The sequence below is a fragment of the Mustela nivalis genome, assembly GCF_964662115.1.
Source record: "Mustela nivalis genome assembly, chromosome: 13".
NCBI lineage: Eukaryota > Metazoa > Chordata > Mammalia > Carnivora > Mustelidae > Mustela > Mustela nivalis.
In genome coordinates this window covers 79,473,932-79,485,972 of record NC_139032.1, presented here as the reverse complement: position 1 = coordinate 79,485,972, position 12,041 = coordinate 79,473,932, and the positions used below count along the sequence as shown (strand labels likewise).

Sequence of the window (12,041 nt, the reverse complement as noted above, 5' to 3'; positions counted from 1 at the left end):
AACTAACTGAGCCACCCAGGTGCCCAAGATAGGGATTTTCTAAACCTACCTCTCGGGAAGGGAGGAGCCCTTGGTAAGGGATACCATCATAAAATGTACCGGGGATTGCTTCAGGCCTGGCTGCTTCCCTTTCTTGGTGGCTCAAGTGGGATCGGTGTGACCTGGAATCAGAGGCTGTCGCAGTGGTGACATGAGGAAATGTGTGGCAAGTGCCTGCCAGTGCCTTGTGCATGGTTGTGTAGGTGCATGTCAGGCCCAGTGGGTGTGTATTCCTGTCCCCTGCCACCCCCACGTGAGGAGTTAAAACATAACGTGTCACGTTATGACATCTTTAATAAGGTGGTAGGTGGGGCTGTGCTCAGTGTCCATAAGGTAGCATTTTGTGTGGTGTTATTTTAAAACCCGCATTAGGTTGACTGACGGCAGTCTTCCAGCCTGAAATTGGCTTTGGCATTTGTGCACTTGCAGATATCTTTTCTCCTGCCATATGACACACAGATTTGGATCCAAGAATAAAGATTGGTGGAGACAATTGGTGGAGACAGGCAAATGACTGTTATTTTGCAGTCCTCTTTGATGAGGCATTCCCCTGCCCCTTTCACCACTGGTCCCCTTCACCACCTCAAACTGTCCTTGGCCTTGAACCTGCTCTCTGGCCTGGAACTTCGGGGCAGAGAGTGTCTCACTTTCCTTAACTGAGCAATAGAGGCTGGAGAGTTGTTGTGAGGTCCTGCTCTTACATTCTTGTTGTATGACATTGGACTGGTTGTTGGAAGTCTCAGTTCTTTGAAACATAGGCCCCGTAACTTCTGTTTTCCTGTGAGCTCTGGGAATGCAGAGCTTACTGGAGGACTGTGGGACAATGAGCTTGAAAGTATTTTACACCCTAAAATGTGCAAGCAGGGCTCCTTCTTCACTTTTCCTGCTTGAGAGACCTTGCTGATTTCATCATTTCCAGGGTCCTAAGTATTTCTTGTTTCCTTCTCAGGTTCATTCTCTTCCACTTAAAAAATTAAAAAGAATAATAACCTCAGAGCGCCTGGCTGGCGCAGTCGGTTAAGCGTCTGCCTTCAGCTCAGGTCATGATCCCAGGGTCCTGAGATCAAGTCCTGCCCGCATCACTCTCCCTGCTCAGTGGGGAGTCTGCTTCTCCCTCTCCCCCTCATCCTACTCTTGTGCTCTCTCTCAAATAAATAAGATCTTAAAAAAAAAAAATAACGACCTAATCCACGTATCAAACAATTTATCTGTTTAAAATATATAGTGCAGTGGTTTGGTTTTATTTTGTTTTTGGTATATCTGTAGAGTTGTAGAACTGTTACCATAATCAATTTTAGAACATGTTTAATTATCCAAAAAGAAACCCTGACCCATTGGCGGTCATTTCCCATTCCCCCCCATCTGCCCTAGCTACAGGCAACCACTGATCTACTTTCTGTCTTTATAGATTTGCCTATTCTGGGTGTTTTATATATAAATGGGATCATACAACATGTGATCTTTGGTGACTGCTTCTACTTAGTAATGTTTTCGAGGTGCATTCGTGCTGTAGTCCATAGCAGCAGTTCATTTCTTTTTATTGCCAAGCGATAGTCCATTGTATGGATGTAGCACATTTTATTTATCCATTCATCAGTCGATGGGCATTTGGGCTGTTTCTACTTTTTAGCTATTATGAAGAATATTGCTATGAACATTCATGCACAAGTCTTTGCATGGATGTGTGTTTTCATGTCTCCTGGGTAAACACCGAGGAGTGGAATTGCAGGGTCCTATGGGAACTCTGTGTTTAACCCTTTGAAGAACCACCAGGCTGTTTTCCACAGCAGCTGCCCCTTGTTTACATTTTCACCAGAAGCATGAAGCTTCCAATTTCTCCACAGCCTTGCCGACCGACACTTGTTATTATTTTGGTCATACGCTGTCCTAATGAGTTGGGAGTGGCAATATTTCATGGAGATTTGATTTACATTTCCCTGATGACTAATGACACTGAACATCTTTTCATGTGTTTATTGGCCATATATAGATCTCCTTTTGAATGTGTCTTTTAGACCCTTTGCTCATCTTTTAATTGGTCTTGGAAATCAAGGCCTATTGTCCTGAGGAAGATACATCTGAGTGGAGTCCTAATGAATGTATTGGGTATGGGAGACGTGGGGGTGGGCAAGAAAGCGTGTGTAGACAGAGGAGACAGTGTATGCCAAGGCCCTAGGGTAGAAGGAGCATAGACATTGGAGGAACTGATAGAAGGTGTGTGTGTGGGAATAGGGAGATGGCAGAGGGGCAGTGACTTGGGCTGCAGGTTATGCACAGCATGGCGGTTGTGGTACGCATTTTGACCTTGGTCATAAGAGACTGGGAAGTGTTCCCGTAGTTGTAAGCAGAGGCAAGGAATGTTAAGTTTGCCTTTTCCTGCCGCAGTATGGAGAGCGGACTAGAAAGGGCATGAGGGGTAGGAGAGGGCGCTCAGGAGGCAGTTGCCGTGGCTAGGTGACTGCCAGCAGTGTCTTGGGGTTGGATGAAGACAGTGCGGCGGGGTGGGGATAGTCCAGGGAGCCCAGCTGGAATTAGTGGAGCCCGGTGAGTGGCGAGAGCGGGTGACGAGTGTAAAGGTTTGATAGACACGCCAGTTTGGGTGACGCAGTGAGGAGCTGGTGATATGATTGACCAAGACGTTGGGTGTTGAAGTAGCGTAGCTTTGGGGTGGGGACTTGGGTGGTAGATGGAAGGAGCCAAGTTCTGGGCTGGCCTCAGAGTGCCTGGGAGCCGGTGGAAACGAAAATGTTGAGGGTGGGCAGGTTGGGGCTCCGAGCCACTGGCTTAGTGACCCGCTAGCCATGGACAGCTTCAGTCGCGGTGATTCGGTGGACCAGCAGATTGGCTTAGACTGAGGAGAGGGGGCACGGGGTTGGAATAAAGAAATAGATACGGAGCAAGAAAATGTTATTTAGAAGATTGTGCTGGAAAAAGGGTTGCCATATGTCGAGCATCTGGATGTCCACAGAGACAGCGGGCCAGGGCCAAGAGGGTGTCGCGGAGGAAAATCTTGGCGCTTGCCAGTCACAGGAGGGGACCTGCCAAGACAGAAGTCCTGTAGACTGGGAGATAAACATAGATGCCCTTCTAGGAACCAGAGGTCTGGACAGCCGGTGTGAATCCTGTTTTACGAGGTTGGCATGAGGGTGTTGCCTCTGTGACCAGAGGAAGTGCATTCATTGTCCTGTGCACGTGTCTCTTCAGGAAGCTAAGAAGTCCCGCCTGCCCATCCTGATAAAGCCGTCCCGGTCATTAGGAAATGTGTATCAGCTTCCCGTCACCCAGGAGGTGGTGGCCCAGCTGCAGGGCCAAGTCTTGGAGCTGCAGGGGGAGCTGAAGGAGTTTAAAATCCGCAATAAGCAACTTCACCAAAAGTTAATTCTGGCTGAAGCAATGACGGAGGGGAGGCCAGCACCAGACAAAACGCTACAGAAAGGTAAGCAGCGAGAAAAATGTCGTCGCCGTGAGCTAGATGAACGACCCGATAGAGCTGCTTGAAATGTCAGCCTTGTTGTTTAGAACTGCAGTAAGTTTGAGCATAAATTTTATGAATTACCGTGATTAATCTTGAGTCTTGACAAATGCACAATCAAAGGAACACAATAAGGAAAGTGAATCTATTGTTTTCATTTTATTCTGGAGTCTGGATAAAGGGGACTTGGAAGTGCTCGTGGGTCTTGTCAGGTCACCATTCCCTTCACTTGGGATGGTCTGCAGGTAACCCAGCTGTGGAATGACTTGAATCTGGGTGGGTTTTTTTGGCTTTGTCTGTGGAAGCCTCAGGCATATGGCATCATGTATGTAAGTTTTCTAGAACGTCTGGGCTGTATTACTCTGGGTTTCTCAGGGCTAATTCCAAACCCCATCCCAGAGCGGTGTAGGTGAGCACAAGGTAGTATTGGACCTCGTTTTCAGAGGGTTCATGAGTCCACAGAAGTACACACGTTGACTCCTGATTATGAACTTGTGCTGTGTGCACATGCAGCAGCACACGATACCAAAAACAACAACAGCAGTCTTTTATTGATCTGGTTAAAAAGTACTGATGAAACCCTGCTGTGCCAGGCACTGTCGTAGGCCCTGGGGAGGAAGTGATAAAGCAGATGATGTAAGTCTGTGTCTTCTGTTCCTGTCGTGGGGAGAAGGACAGTATGCTGATGAGCAGGTATAGTGGACGAGAGATGGCGGGTGCTGGGGAGGAAGCGAGAGCAGGGCTGAGGGCGTGGGCAGTGTGGAGCCGGGCAGAGTGTGCCGCCGCATGCGGGATCCTAGAGCCTCCCTGAGGAGGTGACATCTGAACACAGACCGGGAGGAGAGGAGGGGATGAGCCAGCTTGGAAAGTGCGTTTTTGGCAGCAGGAAAAGGGCGAAGGCCCTGACGTTGCTTTGACCTTGAGAACCTGGATGACGAGGAAGAGGAAGGCGGGGCCAGCTGTGCGGCTGGAGTGGAGTGGGGAAGAGAAGGCGGGAGGAGGTCAGGGAGGTAGTATGTCGGGTGTGCCCAGGAGGCCGTTCTCAGGCTTTGTCTGTCACTCAGGTAAGAAATGGAGGGTTTGGAGCAGTGGAGTGACGCAACTTCAGCTTTAAAGCAGGGATGGTCAAGCTTAACCATAACCCTGTGGGCCGAGCTCGCTAGCCATTTTTAAGTTTCTTGGAGCACCGTGATGGTCACTAATTGCACATGGCCTGTGACTGCTGGAGTTGAGTAGGTGTGATAGAGGCCCTGTGGTTGGTAGAGCCCAAAACAGTCCGTGTTTGGCTCTTGAAGAGAGAAGTAGGCCGAGCTCTGCTTGAAAGGATCACTGGTAACACGAGCCATTGGAGTGATGGCTCGTGCCGCCCTGAGCGGGAGAGGCAGAGGCGGGCGTCTGGTGTCTGCTCTGGGACTTCTTGAGACGCCTGTTGACCAGCCCCGTGGTGGTGCCATGTTGGCAGTTGGAGATACAGGGCCGTAAATTTAGCAAATGTCAACATATCACTGGTATTTGAAGCTCTGAGACGTGGAGACACAGGGAACAGTGAGCAGGGGTTGGGCGCAGAAGGAGCACCGAGGGAGGCAGGGACAGAGCCACGAGAGGACGGTGTCTGGGAGCTGAGGAAAGAGCAGGTTCGCTGGGTCGAGTATCGTGAATCAGCCTGGCAATGTGAGGTGTGGACTTGGGATTTAGTAATGGGGGATCATCACTGGCAACCTTGAAGGAGCTGTTGTCCTGGCGCGGCTGAGGCCTGCCTGGGACAGGTTCCAGAGAGCCAGTGCAGGAGAGGAACTGAGATGGTGAGAATAACAGCTCTGAGGAGTTTTCCCATAAAGCGGGGCGGAGACACAGGGCAGTTAGGAGCCACGTCATCAGTGAGGCTCAAGGGATTTAGGGAATCGGGACTGCAGGTGACCGCAGCCAGCTGGTCTGGCTGCATCAGCATCAGCTGCAGAGCTGGAGTTTTTAGGGAAGAGAGCATGACCTGGCGGGGTCCACGAGAGAGAAGGCCCGTACACTCTTCCAGGTCTGGGATCACAGGGCATGTGGGAAAGATGGCCAGGGGCTGGCTCCACTGCAGGAGAGGCAGTGCCAGGGGACAGCCGGGGCCTTAGTACGAGGGGGCAAGGTGCATGTTCAGGGAGGACCCTGAGCTTATTTGGGGTTTTGGCATTGGAAAGTTGGCACTCTGGGCTGCATCCGACATGGGGATCTCGCAGGCGGCTCCAGGCTGGGAGACGACCGGGAGCCGTGCGCTTCCTGGGTCAGGAATAAGGTGGGCTCCCGGGGTTTTCCAGCCTCACTGCCCGCTTTGCGCGCATGATCTAACGGGACCTTCATAGTCCTCGAGGCGGGGGCAGTGATGGTTTAGTTTGAGGCGGTTTCAGCATGAGGCGGTACTTTTTGAGACAAAGTGACTTGGGTGCCGCCACGCTGCCACTAACTTAGATTTGAACCAGCCTGCCTGTCTTCCAGGCCCGCGCCCTTTACTGCCTCATAAAGCCTAGCACCTTGATACCTTCCGTATGGACTTTCCGAGGCCCGATAGTGCGTGGTATTTTCCACTGATCTTTAGGTTCTTGAGTTCCCCAAAGTGGAAGTTTCGAGATAAGGGGGACTTTGGCCGTGTTGCTCTTCCCTTCCCACTTTCTCTCCAGCCAGCCTTCCTCGCAGACATCTGTTCATGCATTCAGTGAATATTCCCCGAGCCCCTGCCGAGTTCCCAACCTCATGCACTGGATGTAGGAGACAGAGACAGAGATGGAGAGGACCGAGGTAGTCCCTCCCTTCTGAGAACTCCCTGTCTAGTGGGAAGGGACAGATAATGAAACACGCCAGTGCAGGGCAGAAGTAAGGGGCACTTCAGGGAGGAAAGGTTTTATGGCAAAGGTGACTCAGCCCAGTAGAGGCCCTGGTGCCTTGTCCAGGGTTTGCGGTATGCCCTTACCATCGTTTTCATTTCTTTCTTTTTTTTTTTTTTTTTAAGATTTTATTTATTTGACAGACAGAAATCACAAGTAGGCAGAGAGGCAGGCAGAGAGAGAGAGGAGGAAGCAGGCTCCCTGCTGAGCAGAGAGCCCGATGCGGGACTCGATCCCAGGACCCTGAGATCATGACCTGAGCCGAAGGCAGAGGCTTAACCCACTGAGCCACCCAGGCGCCCTCGTTTTCATTTCTTGCTGAGACACCAGGGTGCCTGAGCCAGGTGCTGCTCCCGCAGCTGCCCAGTAGACCCCCGGGCCTCTCTCCAGAAAAGTGGGCATGAGTCTATAGAATTCATTTTCTCACTCATAGTTTTTTGAGAGCTTGGACTTAAACCATTTGAGACAAGCTGCAGTGTATTTATGCTTTTTATGTCCTGTTATGGCAGCTCGATAGATTAATTTTATCTTATAAATTGCATTTTGCCTCCCTAGTGTTTTTATTTTCCCCGTTGTATCTTTGTGTTCTTCTCAGTTGCTTGGCTAAGTTTCAAGTCTACGGTTTTATTTATTTTTCCTTCTCTTCGTGAATGCCTATAGCCCAGCCCCTTGTGGGAGCAGCCTACCAGGACAGCCCCGGAGAGCCAAAGGAAATTAAAACCATGCCCTGTGACTGGAGAGGCAAGGAAGGGGACAGTGACCAGCACACCAGCTATGAGACCGGTCAGAATTCAACCCCTGTGTGTATTGAACAGCTTCTGTGTGCCAGGCACTCCTGGGGCGTTTCCTAGAAAAGTTGTTATGAAGCCCTGCAACGGGCATTTGACTACATCATTGCTATTCCCACTTAACACATAAGGAAGCTGAGTTTTTAAAAAGAATTGATCCAGGGTCATCCAGTTGGTGAGTGCGTAGCCGAGTGGGGGTACAGGAGACAGGGTGTCTGAGCTCGCTGGACCATTTGTCATGCTTTTCTCCCTGGCCTGGATGCTGGCGGGTGCAGTAGGTGCTCACAGGAGCACCACAGCCAGCCCTGCGGCCAGGTGGCTCTCCGTATGGCACTGGCTGCGTTAGGCGGGCGTTGCTGGCCTCCCACCGCCCAGGAGGGTGGGTCACAGGTGAGCCCGAGCTGCCTCCTGGTGTGCGGGCTGTGTCGGGTCGCTCAGTGGAAAGGTACAGACACGTTAGTGAGGTCCCAGACAAGTCGCATCTGTTTCTTCTTAGGTATGTAGATAAGCACAAAGGATGATAAAAGAATATTCATGTTCCCATTCAACCAGAATGAACACATGCTGACATTTTTCTTTTTACCTTAGATCCACTCCCCTTTGCCTTTGTTTAGAAAAAAAAAGAGTCACCTTTCATCTGGACCTAATTCATTCTGTAAGAAACAGTTGTCTTCAGGAATTCTAAATCTGTCATGGAGTGGTTATGAGGACGCCAGTCTCTCGGGAACTGAGTCATGGTGACGCTTTCCCAAGGCCTCCAGTCAGTGCGGTCGATATGTGGTCACATATTTCTGAATATTCTGGGCTTTGAAGCCCTCTACAAGCCATAAAGTACCCTTAGCTGAATTGTAGAAAGTTCCAGAACTGCAGTATTTCCTCTAATGCAAATAAACGGTCCTGGGGATATCTTTGGATTTCTTGTTCATAGTTAGTTGATCGCTAAGGCTTCCTGTCTAACTGGCGGTTTCCCTTCCCCTCCCAAATCCCCAGCATTAGTGAACTTCCCTTTGTCTGAAGGTGCTTCTAGAACTTTGCACGTGTTGTTGCCTCTGCCTGAATGTTCCCTGTTTATTTGATGTCCCTGTCCCTGTCGTTTAGGTCTCTGCTGCAGTGTCACTTTCTAGGGAAGGCCTTCCCGAGGCCCTTGGTTGGGGAGACACTCCCAGTAGCTCCCGCCATGCTTCCATCTTGAGCTGACTTGCTCAGGGGCTGCCCTCAGCAAAGCTGGTACCGTGTATGATGCCGTCACCGTTCTTTGCTCTTCAGTAGCTCCTTGATCCTCGAGAAGCGAATGCAGGGGATTCCACACATGTTACTGAGGAAGGGAGAGAGGCATTAGGAGGCCACATTCAGGGTGTTGGAGGCAGGTGTCCCGGCTTTGAGGGAAGGGCTCTGCTGCTTGCTCCCTCTTAAGCAAGTTCTTATCTCTCTAAAACTCCATTTCCTCTTCTGGAAGATGGGGAGACTAGAGCCTCCTCACGGGGCTGTTGTGAAGGCTCTCCATGTAGTCTTCACATAGGGGAGGTGCTTGGCATTCGGCCAGGCCCTGGCCCAGTTGTGTGTCCTGAGGCCTTGCTAAACCCACGGGTTCACCCTGTACACCACAGCTTACGGCCTTACCTCAGCCACACGCTCCATGCAGTGACTTTAAATGAAAGATCCACTTTTGGCCCTTCTTCAAGGGCTCCTGGGCTGTGGGGAGCAAAATCAGGTTGCCATGTCGATGCTGGGCCACGAGACGTGCTGGGTACCGGCCTTAGAGCCTGGAAACCAGATCTTTGCTGCTGCTGAATCTCAAGCTGCTGTAGACTGGGGGCAAATGTTACCTGTTAGATTTGTTGTATTGTGAGGAGCAAAGCTGAAAGTGGAGGTTAAGTGTTGGTAGGAGAATGCACACCGTCCCCCACTTTCTGAGATGCGTGAGTATGTGTGTGTGTGTGCATGTGTAGCTAAGCATCAGAGCTGACCACAGTCTGCATCACAGAAGGACATTTGTGTGTGTCTTATTACATTTGTCTCTGCCTGATGATTACTTAATGAAAATCATCGAAACCAATCTTTATTCCCCAGAGTGAACAAACATTGCTTCTTGCCATGAAATTCCATTATCATGAGGTTATTATGGCAAAGATGACTTGAAAGGTTGACTTGGAAGGTGATTTACCAGAAAAAAACCTACTGAGATCTCTCCCTCTGTCTCTGTCTATCTCTTACACTCGTTCAGCCAGCAGTTACTTACAGAGTACCTTCTCTGCCCCAGGCCCTGTGCCAGACCCCGAGCACAGAGACAAATGACATGTCTGCACCCCGAGAGATGGCAGACACTAGTGACTATCACAGATTTTGTACAGTAGAAATGCTGTATTAGAAATGCTTCCTTTAGGTCATGTAGCAGCTGCTTTCTAAAATAAAAAGAGTTATTTTATGGTATTTGCCTCGTGAACACAGAGATAAGAATGGGCTTACAGCCACGAGGAACAGTTGCAGAACCCAGAAATTGGAATATACAGTCTGACGAGGATTTTTGTGTGCTTTTCCCTCTGAGAGCTCTCCCAGGCCCTGTCGTCCTACCCACACGGTTGCTTCGGCAGCGTTTGCCCTGGTCCACAGCCCCGTCCTGCCTCCTGTGATAGGCAGCCTCTTCCATCTTCTGGCAGTTCGAGGGAAGCAGAGAATATCAAAAGTAGTCGGGCTCCTTCCCTACCGCGCGCCAGACGCTTTTCGCGGATAGCGTCCCCTTGGATCCTCAGAACACGGCAGACCCAACCCTTCACAGTAAATGGTCTTCTTTCCATTTTGCAGATGAAGCCACTGAGGCTCTGAGAGGTTAAGTTATCTGCCTGGGGTCATGCAGCTAGTAAATGGCAGAGCCAGAGTTTGAAACCAGACCTGGTTAGATTATGAGGATGGGTTTTTCTGTTATATTCTGCTGCCGCCTGAGTAAGCATTCAGACGCCCCTTATCCTGAGCGGAGCTTCCCCTAGACAGTGGACAGCGTGCTCTGATTGAGGACAGAAGCTCTGGACGCAGAGCTGGACGTCTGAGCTGGAAGTCTCAGAACAAGCTGCTTAGACATCTTTTGGGGGGAGACTGAGGCCCTGAGACATTAAATTACTTGCCTAGGGCTGGTGTGTCACCAGCAAGCGGCAAAGCTGGGCGCGGTCTGCCTTCTCTTTGACTTCAGAGCTACGCCTTCTCTCCTCGGTGCGACTCCACCGCTCGCACAGGCTGGGCTGCGCGTCTTGGGGCTCGGAACCAGCTGTTAGGAAATAGCTCCCGGCAGGGTCGTGCGTCAGTGAAACAGCACACTGCAGGGGACGTCACGGCACCTCCTGGAAACTGTTAGACGTGGAAGTGAAGGCTGTCCTCAGTCATAGGGGTTTTAGAATTACTGCTCTTGAACATTACCTCACACGCTGCCCAGTGTTTGTCCGACCCTTTGGACTGCTAGTCCGGGTGAGGGACCGTAGCAGGTCCTGAGAACATGAAGGGGAAAGGCCAGTCCCTTCTGTGAAGGAACGAGAGAGGAATCCAAACTACTGATGGCTATGTAAATAAGCAAGCTGGTGTCGCTCCTGCATTTGCACCCAGAACATGGTGTGTGTGTCCAGGAGGAGTTTGTGTAGGATGCTGTGGAAACACAGAGGAAGGGACAGGTTGGCAAAGTTTGAAGATGGGCTTTTGCAGAAGGAGAATCGAATCTGTATGTCGAAGAATGAGTAGGACTTCACTGAGTGGGCGTAGAGGACCAGATACATTCCAGGCAGAGGGAACAGCTCATGCAAAAGCACAGAGACACAAAACAGCCTGGTGTGTGCAAGGAATTCTGGGAATCTCCATAGGAGGTGTGAGGGGATGCTCCTTGGGTAGGTTGCCTGGAACCAGATTGTGGAGGGTCCCAGATGCTGTAAGAAGGAGTTTGGGCTTAATCCGCAACATAGTGGGGATGTTGATGAATTTTAGGTGGGCGCTGGTGGTTATCATGGTCTTTTTAGAGCTAGTTCTTTTTTAGAACTTTTTAGAATAGTTGCTCTGAGGAAGAGGGTGTATTGAGAGGTAAGAGGAAGGACTGGAGTCAGAGAGGCTTATTAGGCTGTGCGGGGACAGAAGGGGTAGATTTCAGCAAAGAAGGTACTGACATAAGTGTGTTTGATTCGCAGACTCTGAAATTTGCGAGCCTGATGGCCTTGCCATCTTGCCAACGTGCAAAGAGAATCCTTCTGAAGATTTTTCAGGCCCAACCTCAGTAGCTGCCTACTCGAGTTCTAAGAACCAGCTTTCCACCAAAGTCAGTGTGATTGGGACCCATCAGTCTGGAAAAATGGACACTTCAAGTGATACAGAAAACTTAAAACAGAAAATCTGTGACTTGGAAACTGAGCTCGAGGGCTACCGGAATTTCTTACTTCAGCTTCAAAAGCACTCCCAGTGCAGCGAGGCCATTATCACAGTTCTGTGTGGGACAGAAGGGGGCCAGGACGTCTTGAACAAGCCCAAGGGTAGTACCGACGAAGAAGAAATGACATTTTCAAGTTTGCACCAAGTCCATTATGTGAAGCGCATGAAGATCCTTCGTCAGCTGGCTCCAGAGGTGACCGATGGTGGGCTACTGGAGGGCCTCAGACAGCAGCTGGTGGAACAGGAGCACGAGCTGCAGAGGGAGCAGAATTTGAACATGGAGCTTTTCAGTGAAATCCATAACCTGCAGAATAAGTTCAGAGATCTCTCACCCTCCAGGTACATCCCACCGCTGCCTCTCCCACTCTAGGAGCCTGCAGTTCCCCTGTGTTGCCACTAGGTCGGAGCCCATGAGTGCAGGGGAATGCTCCGGCAGTGAGGGGGCTTGTGTACTGGGGAAGGATTGGTGGTGGGTTTAGG

At 50.5% G+C, this 12,041-nt stretch overlaps 1 protein-coding gene across 12 annotated transcripts in view; it reads left to right on the top strand.

The window, feature by feature from the left end:
- The window catches only part of CDK5RAP2 (CDK5 regulatory subunit associated protein 2), a 169,251-nt gene that overhangs the window by 111,159 nt on the left and 46,051 nt on the right, over nucleotides 1–12,041 (top strand). For 6 of the 12 annotated variants that reach the window (XM_082694990.1, XM_082694984.1, XM_082694988.1 and 3 more), the window contains 3 exons: nucleotides 3,244–3,475; nucleotides 7,036–7,158; nucleotides 11,324–11,900. In XM_082694990.1, coding sequence (XP_082551116.1) covers nucleotides 3,244–3,475; nucleotides 7,036–7,158; nucleotides 11,324–11,900 — 932 coding nt within the window. The remainder of the gene's footprint in view (nucleotides 1–3,243; nucleotides 3,476–7,035; nucleotides 7,159–11,323; nucleotides 11,901–12,041) is intronic. The other 6 variants (XM_082694995.1, XM_082694991.1, XM_082694994.1 and 3 more) reach the window with 1 other exon arrangement.